Raw genomic sequence first — 17,183 nt, forward strand, 5'->3', positions numbered from 1 at the left:
ATACATTACTTTTAGTTAGTGTGAAAAAAATCAAAAATAATTAAGTTTCAGTTAATGTGCCCCCTACTCCACACACACAAAAATAGTCAAGACCAAACCATATACTTTTCAGTTTGGCCTTTGCTTTAGAAGGTTCTTGTACTTTGTAAAACTTACTTTAATGAGGTCATGATGAGACATTCCTACAAACCCTCCACAGGCCACCCTGGGCTATACAGCAAGTCCAACTCAATAAAACCAATGGTTGAGTATATAGCTTGGTGGCAGAACGCTTGCCTGGCATACACAAGAGCCCTGAGTTTGAGTGGCATACACTCAAACAAAGAGAACTTCACATAAGATAATTTTGTAGTTTTCTCTTGGTCTCACTTTGGCTCACAGATCTCAGCTTTGAACCTTGCAAAAACTGGACAAACATGGCAGTTTCTCATCAGGGGGCCTGATCAACGTACGTAGCTTCCTCTGAAGGACGGTGAAAAGCAGGCTGCCAGGGGGCAAGCGACAGGCAGAACACTGAGAGTTAGGGTAGCACAGCCAAGCACTACAACCTCCATGTTATAATGCCTGGAAGCTAATCAATGAGCATAACGATCCCAGAAGGCCACACAATCCCAAAAGGCCACACGAAGGACATATTTATAGGCCACAATATGTTAAGGTTGACCAGACTAATACAAAAGGATAGATGATTCTATCTGCATCCCCCCGGACACCTTCCACACGACTCCTTGTTTCCATGCCTAGGACTGTGGTAAGCACTTCTGTACCTCTTGCTGTGAAGAAAGTACAGATCTGTGTACTAGCTAACTGTCCCTCAGGTGACTTGGGCCTTTCAGCATGCCTGTGCTTCTGTACCTGATCCTGAGATGAAAACTCATGGCTGACAGTAGAGACAGGAACATCAACTATTCCTAGTACCAAGCATTCACAGTACTGCGGGTCTTCCCCAGCTCACCTTTCACCTCAGCCACAGCTGACTTCTGACTGCACGATGTGGATGCCAGTTTCTCCTCATCAGTAGCGTGGCCGTCCCTGTTAGGAATGTCTGAGATCTTTGAGATCACGGCTCCTTCATCCTGGGAAACACAAGAGCCCTGGGTTCAAATCCCAGTAGTGCAGAGACACGAACACTCAAACAAAAAGAACTTTATATAAGATAAATGTGTGGCTTTCTCTTGGTCTCACTTTGCTACACACAGATCTCACACTTTTGGAACGGGACTCGTGGCTGTGATGGTATGAGGGCATTTCAGGGTTTGCCACAGATCTAAGTACAAAACTAGGAGAGAGCTTCAGTCCTTCAGACAGGAAATGCTGTTGTTTCTAGAACTTCATTTCTGTGGTATGGGCCTGAAATTTTAAAAGTTGAGCTTTTCTGACCTAAATATGAAAGCACACACTTCGAGAGGTCTGAGATAAGGAGTTTCCAAGTTTCCTTAAATATATTCCTCCTCCTTAGTTCAAGTGCACTTACCTCGTTGTAAAGTTCTTAGTCACATCTAAAATGTACATACATTATTTTTGTTAATGACCAATTATCTTTCAGGGACCATACTGGAATAACCATAAATGATTTTCATTAATCCCTGGCATTCTATTCTAAATACTGAGTTTGCTTAAGGTAACTTTGTTATTCTAGTGATATGATAACCTAGGACCCATTTTAAAACTACACAAACGTGTTCTTTAATAGTCATGAATATACAGTATTTTCTTTCTTTGACTCTGTATTTCTCAGTCCACTTCTATCATGAACTTATCCCATGGGGCGGGGGTGGATAATAACATCAAAATGTAGTGTACATGTAGAAACTGTCAAGAATGGATAAAGTGTTGTTTAAAAAGAAGTTATCGGGCTGGAGAGATGGCTCAGTGATTAAGAGCACTGACTGCTCTTCCAGAGGTCCTGAGTTCAATTCCCAGCAACCACATGGTGGCTCACAACCATCTGTAATGGGATCCGATGCTCTCTTATGGTGTGTCTTAAGAGAGGAACAGTGCACGCATATACATAAAATAAAAAATAAATATTTAAAAAACAAAAAACAAAAAAGAAGATTATCAGCTGGCTCTCACCCATCCAGCTAGGCTGGCTGACCAGCAAACCCCAGGAAGGCCCCTGCCTCCACCTCCTGGGCCCCCGGGTGACAGTTATCACTGCTGCTCTGATTGTCCTCATGAGTGCTGGGGACTGGACTCAAGCCCTCAAGCCTGCAGAGCAAGCAGCTTACCAACAGAGGCCCAGCCTTAAGCCTTTTTTTCTTAAGGTCTCTTATCTTCTCTGCTTAAAAAACTGCTTTCACTGTAAGTCTCTGAAGGTTATAGTTTTATTCTGTCAGATTTTCGCTATAACTACTAATGCATACGTTATCCTTAAACTACTGTAAGATTTACAAGAATCATCTAAGATCAGGGATGGCAAGGTTGACTCAGCAGGTCAGTTTGCCACCAAGGATGATGCTCAGTTCCCAGAACTCGCATGGTGGAATGGGAGAATCTACTTCCTCCACGTGGTCCTCTGACTTCTACACACACAAACACAAAATAAGTAAGTATGATTACCATGCTTTTGAATGTTTTCGTGCACAAAAGTAGATTTCGTTGAACTAATTAATCTCTAAAGCTTTACCATATAATACATAAGGCTTTTGGTTTTGTTTTGAGATGGGGTCTACTATATAGTCCTGGCTAGCCTGGAGCTATGTAGACCAAGCTGGCCTGGAACTCACGATGTAAGACCTCAAACTCATCAATATCCGCCTGCCCCTGCCTCTGAGGTGCTCAGACTAAAGCCATGTGGCCCAAACCTGTTTTTATTGTGGTTTTTCGTTTGTTTTAGAAAACTGAAAATAATTGTTTGTGCTACCTGCTTTGGCAAAATTTGAGGAAAGTTTCCTTTTTTTTTTTCATGTACTTGTAATAGTCACAAAAAGAATTCCAACTGCAAATTCTCTCTGCTTCCTTTTAAAGCATCTCCTATCAAGCTGTTGGCATAAAATGCACAAGATAAAGTAAACTTAACTGTACTGTGTGTTTCTATAATTGTGGTTACACTGAAATAAAGTCTAAAAGCATAAAAAGACTGCATCACAGTCAGGCTTGTATGCTCTGTCTTTAGGGTTTTGTTTTGTAATTACTCCATGTACTCATACCTGTGTATCATAAATCACTAAGGTGAGATAAGATTTAATTATCTTTGAAGTGTCATTTTAGTTCCTGGATTCCATCTTTCTAGCTATAACCAGTAGGAAGCGATGGAAGCCGTAAGAAGATCTCTCACTGATTATAAACAAGAAGAAGCAGCAGGCAGTCCTGTACTGAGCATGTCACTCTACTCGCTGAACCCTTTCCCGGGTCAATGCTCAGCCTCTCTTAGGGCTGATTTTCAGGTCCTCCACTTTGTTGAAGGCAACAAATCAGAAAACTACCTGAACTTTAAAATAAAAATAAAACAAAGCTATCCGGTTATCAGAGTCAACTACCTTCACTGAACCTATACTAATATTTCTGCACACTGCCAATACATTACACTAAAGCTATTTTCCCCCAAATTGAAGAAAAGGTCATTGTGTGTGTGTGTGTGTGTGTGTGTGAGAGAGAGAGAGAGAGAGAGAGAGAGAGAGAGAGAGAGAGAGAGAAGAGAGAGAGAGAGAGAGAGAGAGAGAGAGAGGAGACAGAGAGAGAGAGAGAGAGAGAGAGAGAGAGAGAGAGAGAGAGAGGAGAGAGAATGAATGAATATATATTTATTTGTACTATTTTAATGATTTATTTATATTGTATGTGCACTGGAGTTTTGCATGTATGTATGCCTGTGTGAGGATGTTGATCCCCTGGAACTGGAGTTACAGATAGTTGTGAGCTGCCATGTAGGTGCTGGGGATTGAACCTGTGACCTCTGGAAGAGCAGCCTGTGCTCTTAGCCAGGAAGCCATCTCTCCAGCCCCCAAGTTTTCTTTTCTTTCAGGGTCTTCCTGGACAACTTTAAGACGCTGAGACTCTAATAACTAGGTTCCTTAAGGCAGAGACCCAGACATCCCCATGGTACAAAACCCGTTCTGGCCAGCAGCACAGACTTACCTGACAGCACGCATCCAAATCAAGAGACTGGGTTTCGTATTTCTTCACCTTGCAGCCACTCCTAGAAATGAGAGGAACAGACAAGGCAGTTTGGAATCCTGATGACAACTCTCTGGGTATGAGGTGGAGCACAGCACAGGCAGAGAAGCCAAAGCTCGCAGCATCACATGATCATACACTTGCACAGGAGAGCCGTGGAGATAAAGCGTACCCTCGAGACCCACAGCCCGGCTCATTCCCTGGCAAGACCGCCCCATTCGGTTCTATGGATTGCCAGATACCAGAACTCGGAACTCCACGCGCTTAATTACACAGTACAAACAAAAAAAAAAAAAAAATTTTTTTTTTTTTTCAGAGACTCTGAGTACCTCTAAGAACTGCCTCAGCAGCTAGTGACATTTGGTTACTCGCTTGGTTTTTGACGGTCACCAGAAAAATTACCACGCTGGACCAGATTCTTTGAAAATTCTTTATTGCACTAGAAACCACGGAAATCTCCAAAGACAGCTGCAATCTAGACCTGGATGCTTACAGAGAGGAACTACGGCCAAGAGAGATAGCAAAGAAAAGGGAAAAAGTAAACAGGTTGCTACCATTCTTCAGTAGTAAAGAGGAAAAAGGAAAGTACCGTGTATACAATGCCCAGAACTGAAGAAAACTTGGCCATCTGGGATTTTTAGACTAGTACATAATTTGTGATCACAAGACTATTACAGATTCTCTTATGTTTGAATGAACTTTGAACGAACTTCAAATATTCAGGGGGCAGGGGAACCCACACCATTCTGACCAACAAAAGAGAGAGAAAAAAAATATTTCCAATCTGTTTTTCTTTTACAGAAAAAGAAAAACAAAGATGAGACTATAAATTAGCAGGGTGTACAAGGTCACTGATTCATGGTCTTCCTTCCCTAATGTTCTAAGTATAGCCAAACGTAAGTTTACTTGGTAAAATGTATTACCTGCTCTAAAACAGCAGCCTCATCCTACCAAACAAATAATTAAAATAAAAATGTTAATTATTCCCAACATTAAGCAGCAAAGCGGTCCATCAAATCACTGCCACATGACTGGGACCAAGGCAGCTTTTGGTTCAAAGTGCCACACGACGCATGCTAAGTAAGCCGGGGCCGCACGCTTTTTGCACCTGAGGTGGAAAAAGCAATCTCCACTCCTTTAGTTACAGACTATTGCAAGGCTAAGCTGACTAAGATGTGGCAAATAAAATGCAAAAAAATTATCAGAAGGTCAAACAGAAGCCAGCATGCAGGGGGGACAGTTGGGGACGAGGCGGGAGACCAACAGTCCCGGGGGACAGACACAGAACCTTCAACACAAGTACTTACAACAGAAAACAGAGAAATTTCACTTGCTCAGTGGTCCTGATGCATCAACAAATTCAGAGACAGGGAAAGAGATAGACAGATGGGAAAGAGTCCTGTGAAAACTAGAACATTTATCTTTTGTCCAGTAGATGTAAAGAGTTGCACAGTTCTTGATATCATGTGAGATACAAATTAAAGATATCACATTCAAGCCAGGCGTCTCGGTGGCGCACACCTTTAAGTTCGGCACATTGCAGGCAGAGCTCTGGGAGTCCGAGGCTAGGCTGGCCTACCAAGCCAGTTCTGGGCCAGCCAGGGCTACTAGTGAGACCTTGCTTCAAAACAAACAGACAAAATGCCAAAAAGAGAGAATACTAAAAATATTAAAAAATGATATTCATGAATGTTAGCGCTGGCCGATGACTGGTAACAAGGGCTCAGCTTTAACGAAGGAGAGGCTGATTCAAACACTGAGACATGTGTATGTCCAGATTTATAGATTGAAAAGCAAGCGCTCATGCGCGTAAGGGTACAGCGCATACGGACTCTGTTCTACGAATGAGCGCACCCCAGCCAAGGGTCCGAGACCAGGTCAAAGGCAACAACAAAAACACAGCTGAAGACACCCGGCAGGCATCACCTGGAACCTTACAGGGAGTCAAGCACCGGGTCATACAGAGGCGAGTCAGCACTGAGCTAGCTGAGGCAGGAGGATCAAAAGGTAAAGCCCACCCTGAACTTTACAGGGTGAGACTGCTTCAAAGCAAGTTCAAAAGGAGTTCACGTCATGAATCGGTCTGCAGAACCCTTTCCATATTGCATTGTCTCTATTTCAATTCACCTTTTTATTATTCCAAAAAAACTCTCTCTCCACGGTGGCTAGTAACCCTGCTGTGCTTCAAAAGTGGAAGGGTTCTATGCTCCAAACCCCACCAGTGCACGAGTGCTCTGGGGTTCTTTTCTTTCAAGAAGATAAGTTTGATCAACTAAACCGCCCCCCCCCAATGTAATTACAGTTGTGTGATCTATTAGATAAAGAAATTATCCCGTAAAAAATGGGACAGTAGAAAAAACGCCACCAGATGAGGGTGGTGGGGCTCAAAAGTGAGCATTTTTTGTCAATATAAAATACAGTTTCTCCTTCCTGAGCCCAGCTCTAATCTGACAGAGAAGCACCAGCTTCAGAGCTTTAGCCTCTGCTTTGGCGGGCTTCTAAGAGGTGAAGAACCAGGGCAGTGACGTGACCAGGATGTCCCCCGAGTGCTGTCCTGATTCAGCTATGGACCCATAAGAGTCAAGAGAGGACTGCACAAAACAATCAGTAGTGATTTCCAGAGCCCGTTCAACTGCTCATCCACAATCCAAGAGCAGGCTGGAAATGCTCCTGTCATGTTAAGCATTCTGGTGACACTCTGGAGAACTGATTCCTGTATGGCTTGACTTTACTGGTCTTGAAATTAGTTTTTGGGCTGGAGAGATGGCTCAGCGGTTAAGAGCACTGACTGCTCTTCCAGAGGTCCTGAGTTCAATTCCCAGCAATGACATGGTAGCTCACAACCATTTGTAATGGGATCTGATGCCCTCTTCTGGTGTGTCTGAAGACAGCAATGGAGTACTCATATACATTAAATAAATAAATAAATCTATCTTTAAAAAAAAAAAAAGAAAAAAAAGAAATTATTCCTACTCTTTAACCCCCTGGATATTTCCTTTCCAGTCTACTTCACCTTCTCGTGTTTTTAAGACATAGTAATGTTGAAGACTATTTCCTGGGGCTGGGAAACAGCTTGGAAGTTCAGAGCACTGACTGCTTTTCCAGAGGAACCTGGTTTGGTTCCACGTGGAGATTTATAACAGTCTGTAATTCCCATTCCCAGGGGATCTGATGACCCCTTCTGCCTTCTGTAGGTACCAGGCATGAAAGTGGTACATAGGCAGGCAGGTAGGCAAAACACCCAGATTTCTCTAGCCAATCTACCAAGAAGCACAGATACACTTCCTTTCAGCATTTTAACCTATGTGGCACTGACCGCTGTGTATCCAATTTTTTATAAGATGTCACAGGGTTATAACAGGTATACTATTTTGTATTCATCTTGAGATTCCTGATAATTTAATCTTAGGTCACGGTTTAAAATCTTGCATGGGATATGGCTGGAGGGATTACTCTGGGAACTCCTAAACTGAAACAAAAGTTCGTTCAGGTTTTCCAGGAGAAGCTGGGGTTAGAAGGAACACACGACCAGTTTATCAGGATTTAACTGGCCGTTTAGAAACTCCAAATTCTCATCACAGAAATCTGCCAGGGAACTAGAACACACAAGGAAGCAGCAGGAATTTGCATCACCACCACCAACACAAATCACAACTTTCTGTTCTACAAGAGTACTCTAGGTCATTTCCAACATCACTGACCTTAGACAGGTAATTTTGGAACGTAAAGATGGTAGCCAGCACAATGTGATTCACGATAAGGATTTCTGAAAACCTCAAATCTTTATTTTAAACTTTAAAAAAAAAAAAAAGTACCTAAGGGAGGGGGAGATGACCTGAATAAGTCAAGGTTTCAGAAATAAGGCAGAAATCAACTGATCTCTGATGCTTCCAAATGGATGGAAGAACTAGGCAGAGGAGTAGAGGCTACAGCGTAAAATGCCCCGCTGTATCTCAGACATGGATGAGTGTAATTCACAGAGACCAAAAGTAGCTGCCAAACTCCCAGAGAACAATCCAGAGCACACACCCAGCACCCGCCGCCACTCACGTACGTTATTAAACGCGACTTTGCCTTCTTGGGTGAGTCTAAGATTTCATTAACATGATTACCAGTGGCAGAACAGAAGCTGCTACTTGTCAAAGCTGTGGCTGGCTCAAAGCGATCCACGGATTCGTCAACGTTAACGTTATCTGGGTCACAGTGGTGGGAGCCTTTGGAGGAGAGGGGCGGGGCATTCTGCAGAACGGGGCAGCTCCCGAAGGAACTAAAGTTAGGATGACCCCGTTTGCTCAGATCTAGCTTAGGAGACGTTTGGGCGAGAGAGGCATCTTGAACTGTTGGGTCTGCAGCCTGCTCAACACCTACTGTAGGCTTACTGACGCCATCTTTTCGTATATTGGGTGCCAGTTTGTAACTGGGTTTCCTGCCAGGTTGCTTCAGAAGGGCACTCCTGGTCTCGACATTCTCCCCGTCTTCTGTAAAATCGTCCTCAAGTTTGGGAGGTGAGTCCCCGGACCCCCACTGCAGCTCAACTCCCAAGTCACTGGTGCCGTTACTGAGAGCGCCAGCTGCTTCTTTAGGGTTAAGGGGAGATCTCTGGGCCCTCGAGCCTCTCAGCACACTAGGATTCGCATTCTGATCCAATTCATCAGGAATCCACGGGGAGGAAGCCTTAGAGAGAGGTGAACCTTCCATCAACACTTCCAGTTCAGAGGCTGTCTTCTTCCTCAAGGAGACAGGTTTGGGCTTTCTTAGCCTGCTTCTGCTGGCCACCGGCTCTGGACAGGGGCCTCCAGTCTTCAGACTGGCTTCTGTAAAAGCCTCCAATGTAACCCCCATGCCTCCGTCCACCATTGGCTTGTCCTGTGTGGCTTCCAGAGTGGTGGAAGGGAAGGCCTTTCCTGGGAGCACAGGGACACAGCCATGGGCTCCTGTTGTTCCAACAGCCGCAGGGTCATCTGTGCAATTCCTGGTTTCTATTGAAAATGGCCTCACTACTGAGATCTTGCTAACATCATGTTCCGCCTTCCCTTTGACATCCTTGACGGAGTGAGAATCGGTCGTCGCCTGTGGCACTTCATTTTCTGAAGATCTAGAGCATGCATCAGGTGAACATTTTTCAATTACTTCTGCTACCAACTGTTCATCGGCTTCTCGAGAGTCTAAAAAAAAAAGAAGAAGAAAGAAAACTCTATTAAAGAATTCTTTCCCCCTTTGGTAGAGAGTCTGCAGTGTGTGACTTTAGCACAACAAGCAGACACATCTTTCTTCTCCTCTTAGCTCGCCCATGACAGCCTAAAGAGCTCCACACACTAATGTGATCTGTCCGTGCTAGTCTAGTACCGTGGTACTGAGCAAATGTAAAGGAAATGAATGCCCTGCTGCAGAGTGGCCTGTCTGATGCTCACACCCTGTAGAATCCACACACTGTGGCTCAGCTGAAAGGCTACTCACAAACACCAAACTGGTTTCCAGGCCAGATGTCAGAAATGTTTCAATTAGCAGAACTGAAGTTGGGAAAGTTAAGGTCACACCTTCCCCCTGCTCTTGAGACCCTAAGTCCTACCAGGTTGCCTTCCCCAGCTCTGATAGGAGGGTTTTGTGTTAGTCTTATGGGAACTCGCTATGCTTCCACGTATGTCTGTGTGAGGTTGTCAGATCCCCTGGAACTGGGGTTACAGACGGTTGTGAGCTACTACGTGGGTGCTGGGAACTGAACCCAGGTCCTCTGAAACAGCAGCCAGTGCTTTTAACTGCTCAGCTGTGTCTCCAGCCCCTGGTAATCATAGTTTTACAAGTGTGGGGTGTCAGGGGTGCAGTTCATCCACAGAATACTTATTTATAATTCATAAGGCCCTGGGTTCACTCTCCAGCGTGAGGAGTGAAGAAAAGAAGCCGGAGAAAGGAAACAAAGTGGGTTTATTTTTGTTGTTGTTTTTCAGTCATGACATTGTAGATCTGTGCGGTCTGCCATTCCCAGACCTTTGCTCTTACCCTTTCCCTGGAGGCCTGGCCCTAACACCCCAGTCCTCCGAGTTCCTTTATAACCCTGTGGTTTAGGAGAAAGCTGTGGTTTAGGCAGACAGGAAAGGAGCCAGGAGCTGAGCGGCCCTCTCCCCTTCAGTCTGTGACTTCCGGAGTTCTTTTCCTTCGTTACCCAACCGCCTTCACTATCAATCCCTCTCAGAAGTCACCTGACTTTGCAGCTTATGGCTTCCATCTCCTCACTCCTGCTGGCCTTGCTCATCCCACACGTGAGGGTGTGGAGCTACATGGAACTGGACCAGAGAGCTTGGTGTGAGATAACCTGACCCCTACATGCTGTCTTCTATTGTTACCCACGTGCAGACTAGCAGTCGTACAGGTTAGGAGCTGAAAACGCTAAGCGATGTCTGGATGTCACACAGAAGCTGTATCATAAACTCTGTGGTCCTGCCACGGGGAAAGGGAAAGAGTGACACAAAGACTTCCCACGCAGCTTCCACCCCCAGCCTGCAGAGAGCTAAAGGAATCCGGTCAAGAACTATCCTCCCTGGTGATTTCTTGGCCCGCTCAGGGCAGTGCCAAGTCCATAATCTTGCCCATTCCTTTATCAAGACACTGTGGGCCCCACTTCAATATCACACGTCGGCACCAGCAAAACGTCCTAAGTACTAAAAGTATTCATTTTCAAGTAAAGCAGCTTGAGACATGTATGAGTTATAAACAAACACATAAACATTAAAAAAAATTACCCTCCGGGCATGGTGGCGCACACCTTTAAGGCCAGCATGGTCTACAGAGTGAGTTCTTTTTTTTTTTTTTTGGTTTTTCGAGACAAGGTTTCTCTGTATAGCCCTGGCTGTCCTGGAACTCACTCTGTAGACCAGGCTGGCCTCGAACTCAGAAATCCGCCTGCCTCTGCCTCCCAAGTGCTGGGATTAAAGGCGTGCGCCACCACCGCCCGGCTTACAGAGTGAGTTCTAAGACAGCCAAGGCTACACAGAAAAACCCTGTCTCGGGGAGAAAAAAAAAAAAAAAAACAAATTACCCTCTCAACTTAAAAAGGAGTATTGAGTGAAGTTTTATACCTACTTATACCACCAGTTGGCAAGTGTCCCAACAGCAGCTGTCCAGCACAGCTGCCGACCTCTGCCCCAGAACAGAAGCTTAAGGCAAGCATCTCATCACTGTCACGAATGGAGGAAACAACCGGCACCCTATCTCGGACCAGAGTTAGCCAGAGATTCAGCCTTATTTCTCCTCTGAAGGCACAGCTCATCGACCTCACCGGCCTTTCCTCTCATTCAGACACCCTACGTCCCTTGTGGAGTGCAGAAGGCTCCTTCCCCAGAGCCAGTGTGAGCCATGAGCATGGTTCTGATGAGCGTGGTTCTGCCAGGGGCTTGGGGAGCTCGGATCAGAGAAATAAATTCAAAGCAAGCACAGAGGAAATCCAAAACCAAGCGCTTGCCAATCCTGCCATGGCGCCGAAAACAAAACTCCTCCAAGCCAAAGGACTGCAAATCCCCCGCTCTGCAGCATTCGGTGCTGTGACACTTGCTCAACATGAAGACTGTCATGGAAGCCCTGCTCTCCTTCCTTAAATGAGGGGGGTGGGGGGTATGGAATGCCGGAAAATTAAGGACTGAGATAACTAGAGTATGAATCGTATGATAAGCATATTCTCAGTTAAAGTACAAGTTTATACAAAGCCTTCTTGAAACCTTTAAAAAAAGCAGATTATCATCTCATAAATTTGTTTTCCTTAATTTAAAAACTGTATGTATGTATGTATGTATGTATGTATTATGTATGTAAAAACTGTGCTATGTAATTGTGTATGTACGCGTGTGCATGCTTGTCAGGACCAGCCTTGCTTACACTGAAGGCCTAAAATCAGCAATAGGCCTGAGTCAGTCATACACACCTGCTAACACAAAGTCTTAATCTCTGTGGGAAAACACTGACCCTAGAACAGATAGCTGTAAGATCTTGTAAACAGGCAGCCTTAGTGGAAATTTACCAGTCTGGATAAGAACTAGTAGTCATAGACCTTGTGGATAGGGAGCCTTGGTGGAAAGTACCAGCTTAGATAAGAAACAAGTGAATCATAGACAGAGTCATAGTGACCTGTTCCCTGCTTTTTCACCCAGCTGATACCCTGTTCTGGAAGATATCTGTTCTCCCCCTGAGAACACCTATGGTCCTGTGTCATTCCTTTCCCCACATCCTGCCTTTATGTGTTTATAACCCCTGTGTGAAAAAGTAGAAGTAACGGTTTGATCAGCCTATAGACAGGCCGTGGTTCTTTGCATTCGCCTGTTTTCCCCCATTCTCTCTTTCAGGTGATCCCTCAGACCCTGCTCACTGCCCTGCTGGATGGGGCACATGCTGTGTGGGCATGTGTGCTACACACCTCTTGTGGAAATCTGAAGACAACTTTGTGGGATAAACTTTCTCCTTCTACTTTTTAATGGGTTCCAGGGACCGGACTCCGGTTACCAGGCTTACAAAGCAAACTCCTTTACCCACTGAGCCTGTTTTTTGTTTTTAATTACTGTGTGTGTACACGTGTGTGCAGACTACAGCCTGCATGTGTAGTCAAAACACAATCTAGGAGAGGTGGGGTTCCCATTCCACAGTCTTAGGGACTGAACTCAAGTTGTCAGGGTTAGCAGAAAAAAAACCTCAATTACCGAGCTATCTCTCCTGATTGTAGCCAAGGATGGCCTCCAACTTGGAGCAGTTCTCCTGCTACCACCTCACAATGCTGGAATTCCCTGTGTGAGCCACCATATTGGCCTCACTAAGTATTTTTGTAATTCGGAGAAATGCTCAAAATTAAACACAGAGACCCTATTTTGTTAGGCGCTCTCAAATTTATAACCTCATCTGAGGAAAGATAACGGGCTGGGGAGGGGGCTCAGCAGGTCACGAACTTGTCATACAAGTGCAAGGACCTGAGTTCAGATCACCACACCCAGGCAAAACCCAGGGTGGGGATAAACTTCTGCAGCCCCAGCACTGAGTGGGAAGGGGAGGGACCTGGCGGTTCCTTGAGTTCACTGGCTGGACACCTCGGCTGAACCAATGAACTTCGGGTTCAGTTGGAGGCCTTGTCTCAAAAGATAAGGTGAACCAGAAAAGATCCCTGTCAACCGCCAGTCCCCTCACACAAATGCACATGCCTACACTAACGAGCACACATTTCCCAAATAAACAAACCGGCATACCAATGAAGAAGGGCAAGCAGTTGGAACACGGCACACATGTGCACCAGGGTTCCAGGACAGCCCTCACCACAACCTTGCACTCACATCTGAGCTTTGCGGAGGAAGAACCGTTTCCCGTGGGCTCCTTTCCGATCTGCACACCTGAGCACACTGCTGCCTCCTCTCCTTTGGCTACAAAGAGATAAATGACCCCTTCTCCTTCTGTTTCTAAATACGTAGTATTACCCTGAGAAAGCAAGCCTCCTGTACCTCAGGCATACATGCTGGCTCTGACTGACCTTAACATTCACGGTGGCTACAGGACAGGGACTGGCTACCACAGCAATCAGGATTAGAAGTCAGGAACATGCACCATTCCTCACTCCTGGTGATGGTTTGAATATGCTTGGCCCAGGGAGTGGCACTATTAGGAGGTGTGGCCTTGTTGGAAGAAGTGTGTCACTGTGGGCATGGGCTTTAAGACCCTCAATCCTAGCTCCCTGGAAGCCAGTCTTCTGTTTGCCTTCCAAACAAGATTTAGAACTCTCAGGTCCTCCTGCACCATGCCTGCCTGGTTGCTGCCATGATCCCGCCTTGATAATGGACTGAACCTCTGAACCTGTAAGCCAGCCCCAATTAAATGTTGTCCTTAGAAGAGTTGCCTTGGTCATGGTGTCTGTTCATAGCAATAACACCCTAAGTGGCTTCCTTTCCCTACTATCTCCCTCATAGCCTCTGCTGGGGTAGACAAAAGGACTGGGATCTGGAAAGTCCCATAGTCAATGTGAAGGAATTATCACACTTGAAAAGGTTACAGGATCCTAAACTTTGTAGCCAAGCCAAGCCCTGGGGAGCCAAGAGACCAGCATCTTTTGAGCAGGTGACTAAAGACAGGCCCTGTGACTAACCCTGTCGACTGACTAACTGAAGGCACCTGTTGTAAGGTTAGGACTGTTCAGCTGGTTGATGCTGCTGAACCAGGGCCCTGCTGTAGAAAAGGCCTCACACCCTGGAAGCTCCTGCTTGTACTCGGGCATGTGGAGAAAAGCAAGCTACCCGGTAACGGGAAGAAGGTGCCATATCCACATGACAGAAGCACAGCTTGCTTCGTGACTGTCCAGGCAGCAACATCTTCACAAGGAAAACCCGGCAAGTTCTCAGACTCTACAGATCTCCCACAAACAGAGTACCTTACCCCCAGCACTGTTCACCTCCCGGTACCAGTGATCTGAACACAGGTCAGAATTAAAATCCCAATACACAGCTCAGCGCGGTGGCACCAGCTTGAAATCCCAGCACTTACAAGGCAGAGGCAAGAGGATTAAAAGTCTGAGGCCAGACAAGCTAAAATACAAGACCTGGGCTCAAAAAACAAAAACAAAATAGACAAGCACGCGCGCGCATGCGTGCAGACACACACACACACACACACACACAAAATGATTGAGGTAATTATTGACATGTGGAAATATCCTCTATTTGCTGTTAAAGAAACTGGTTTCTAGAGAACAGAGGCTACCACTTTGGGCTTTGTTCTAAAACAAACTACTCTCAAGTCTTTTATTGTGAAATAATTTCTATGCATTAAACTGTAGGTAAGAATTAACTTATTCTCCAACATTATATAGCTGCTGCTGTGCTCTGGATGTGACGTGTTCCCCCATGGGCTCATGTGTTGGCACATCCCAGTTAGTGGCGATGCTTGGGATCACTGTAAAATCTTGAGGAAGTGAAGCCTTGCTGAAGGAAGTGGGTGGGTAGAGAAAGTGGAGGCTTTACAGCCCAGCCCCGTTCCCCTCCCCACCCCCTTGCTTCCTAGGATGCAAGGAGACCAGCCACAGACCTTCTAACCATCACACTACTTCCCCCAGGAACTAGGCACCAAAGCTGCTTCTGTCAAAGCATTTCACCACAGCTGTGACAAAGAACCAAGACACCTGCCCTCCCCTTGCCCTCAAAAGGTTTGGTCCAAAGCTCCAACTGACTCCTGACATCACTGCAAGTTCTTAACCCTATATGGATGACATCTTCTCTACATAGATAACTGTGGAAAGTATAAATATTATAAAGTCTAATTTGTAAGTCAAGCACACTAAGGAAACATCCGTAAGCGAGCCATAAATATTCATGGGTTCCGTAACTGTGGATTTGATAAACTACAGGACAAAAATATTCGGGGGGGGGGGGGGAATTAAAACTGTATTAAACACATACAGACTTTTTTTGTCTTGAAATGATCTGAGGTATCTTGAGTGATCGAGAGGAGGTTTCCAGGCACACTGGAGGACGCGCATGAGGCGGGCAGCCCATACCATTTTATATAAAGGGATGAGGACCTACAGTATTGGAACTGAGGGACAGCCCTTCTTAATAAAAGCTATATGATCTCTCTAGCCATCTCAATTAACAGGCTATTTTGTGGGGGTCATGGTTCTTGTATTACAGAATCATGAGGCAGAGCATAAGCAGCCCTTTCTTCTCTCTACAGTAACCCCAAACCCAAAGGTAGCGTGGTCGTTTGAATACAGGTTCCCCGGGCCCATACTTTTGAATGCTTGGTCCCCAGTTAGTGGAACTGTTTGAGAAGGACTAGAAGGTGTGGCCTCATTGGAGGAAAATGTCAGTTAGCTCTCCCTGCCTCTAAAGTAAGCAGCTCTAAAGCCATCTTCATGAATCTAAATTCTCTTCATTCTTGGGATGAATCTCAATACCCAAACAGAATCATAAGCCAAGGAAGGGGGTTCCTTCCACAGCAGAGGCTCACTGCTGAGGCTCAGAGCCAAGGACATTCCCATCTGTTAGAGCTGCTGACAGCAGGCTTCCAAGGCTTGGAATAGAAGCTGAGTGTGGTGGTGTATGCCTTTAATACTAGCGCTCGAGGCACAGACAGGTGGATCTCTATGAGTTCAAGTCCAGCCTGATCTACAGAAAGGGTTCCTGGTAGCCAGGGCTACACAAAGAACAAATGAACAACAACAACAACAACAAAAACTCAACACAGAATCACAGGGTCAATGTCTAGAAACAACCCCGCAGCACCACGCTTCTGGGTACTTAGGAATCCAAACAAGCAAGACTGGCTATCTCCACTAGGAGTCTACCTCACGGTTCTCCTCTGTCCCTAACTGAGGCAACCCCACAACTTCAAACAGCGTTGCCAATCGGAATACATGTCACTGGAAATTTCTGACAGCTAAGAACAGGACCCTAGATTTCTGGCCAAATTGTGTTCTACGATACTGAGGGTCCAGACAAGGAGCATGCCGCAGGCTGAGGGGCCCAGCGCCAGCATTTTACAAATTGAAGGGACTGACTACAGGCCACCGTACGTAAAAAAGCAAAGCAGAATTCCCACCCAGTACTCTATTACTAGTTCAAAATGTAAACTCAAATTACCGGGCTGGCCACGGTGGTGCATGCCTTTGATCCCAGCACTCAGGAGGCAGAGGGAGACAGATCTCTAGGAGTTCAAGGCCAGTTTGTTGAGATCCTGTCTCAAAAATAAATAAATAAATTCTTTTTTTTTAATTTAATTGCTCGGATGTTTTTAAAAATTCCTGTACACATGTATGTACATGCTCAGGTGTGTGTATCTGCAGAGGACAGTCTTGGGCACCACCCTCAGGAGTACCATCCAGGGGCTGGAGAGATGGTGGTTAAGAGCACTGGCTGCTCTTCCAGAGGTCCTGAGTTCAATTCCCAGCACGCACATGGTGGCTCGAAAACATCTGTAATAGGAGTACCATCCACCTCCTTTGAGACAGGCTCTCTCACTGCCCTGGAGCTCACTGGCAGGCTAAACCTACCATAGAGGGATCCTTCTGTCTCTAAACCAACATCCCTGAAATGAACGCCACTATGCACTGTGTA

General features: G+C 45.6%; 1 protein-coding gene across 1 annotated transcript in view; it reads right to left on the minus strand.

Annotated features, from left to right (window-relative positions):
• Positions 1-17,183, minus strand: part of Tacc1 (transforming acidic coiled-coil containing protein 1) — a 52,085-nt gene that overhangs the window by 20,076 nt on the left and 14,826 nt on the right. Inside the window, exons 3-5 of the mRNA XM_028768175.1 lie at positions 8,171-9,281; positions 4,078-4,138; positions 956-1,076 (exon numbers count right to left, since the gene is read on the minus strand). Coding sequence (XP_028624008.1) covers positions 956-1,076; positions 4,078-4,138; positions 8,171-9,281 — 1,293 coding nt within the window. The remainder of the gene's footprint in view (positions 1-955; positions 1,077-4,077; positions 4,139-8,170; positions 9,282-17,183) is intronic.

This window comes from Grammomys surdaster, unplaced genomic scaffold, assembly GCF_004785775.1.
Source record: "Grammomys surdaster isolate TR1022 unplaced genomic scaffold, NIH_TR_1.0 185, whole genome shotgun sequence".
NCBI lineage: Eukaryota > Metazoa > Chordata > Mammalia > Rodentia > Muridae > Grammomys > Grammomys surdaster.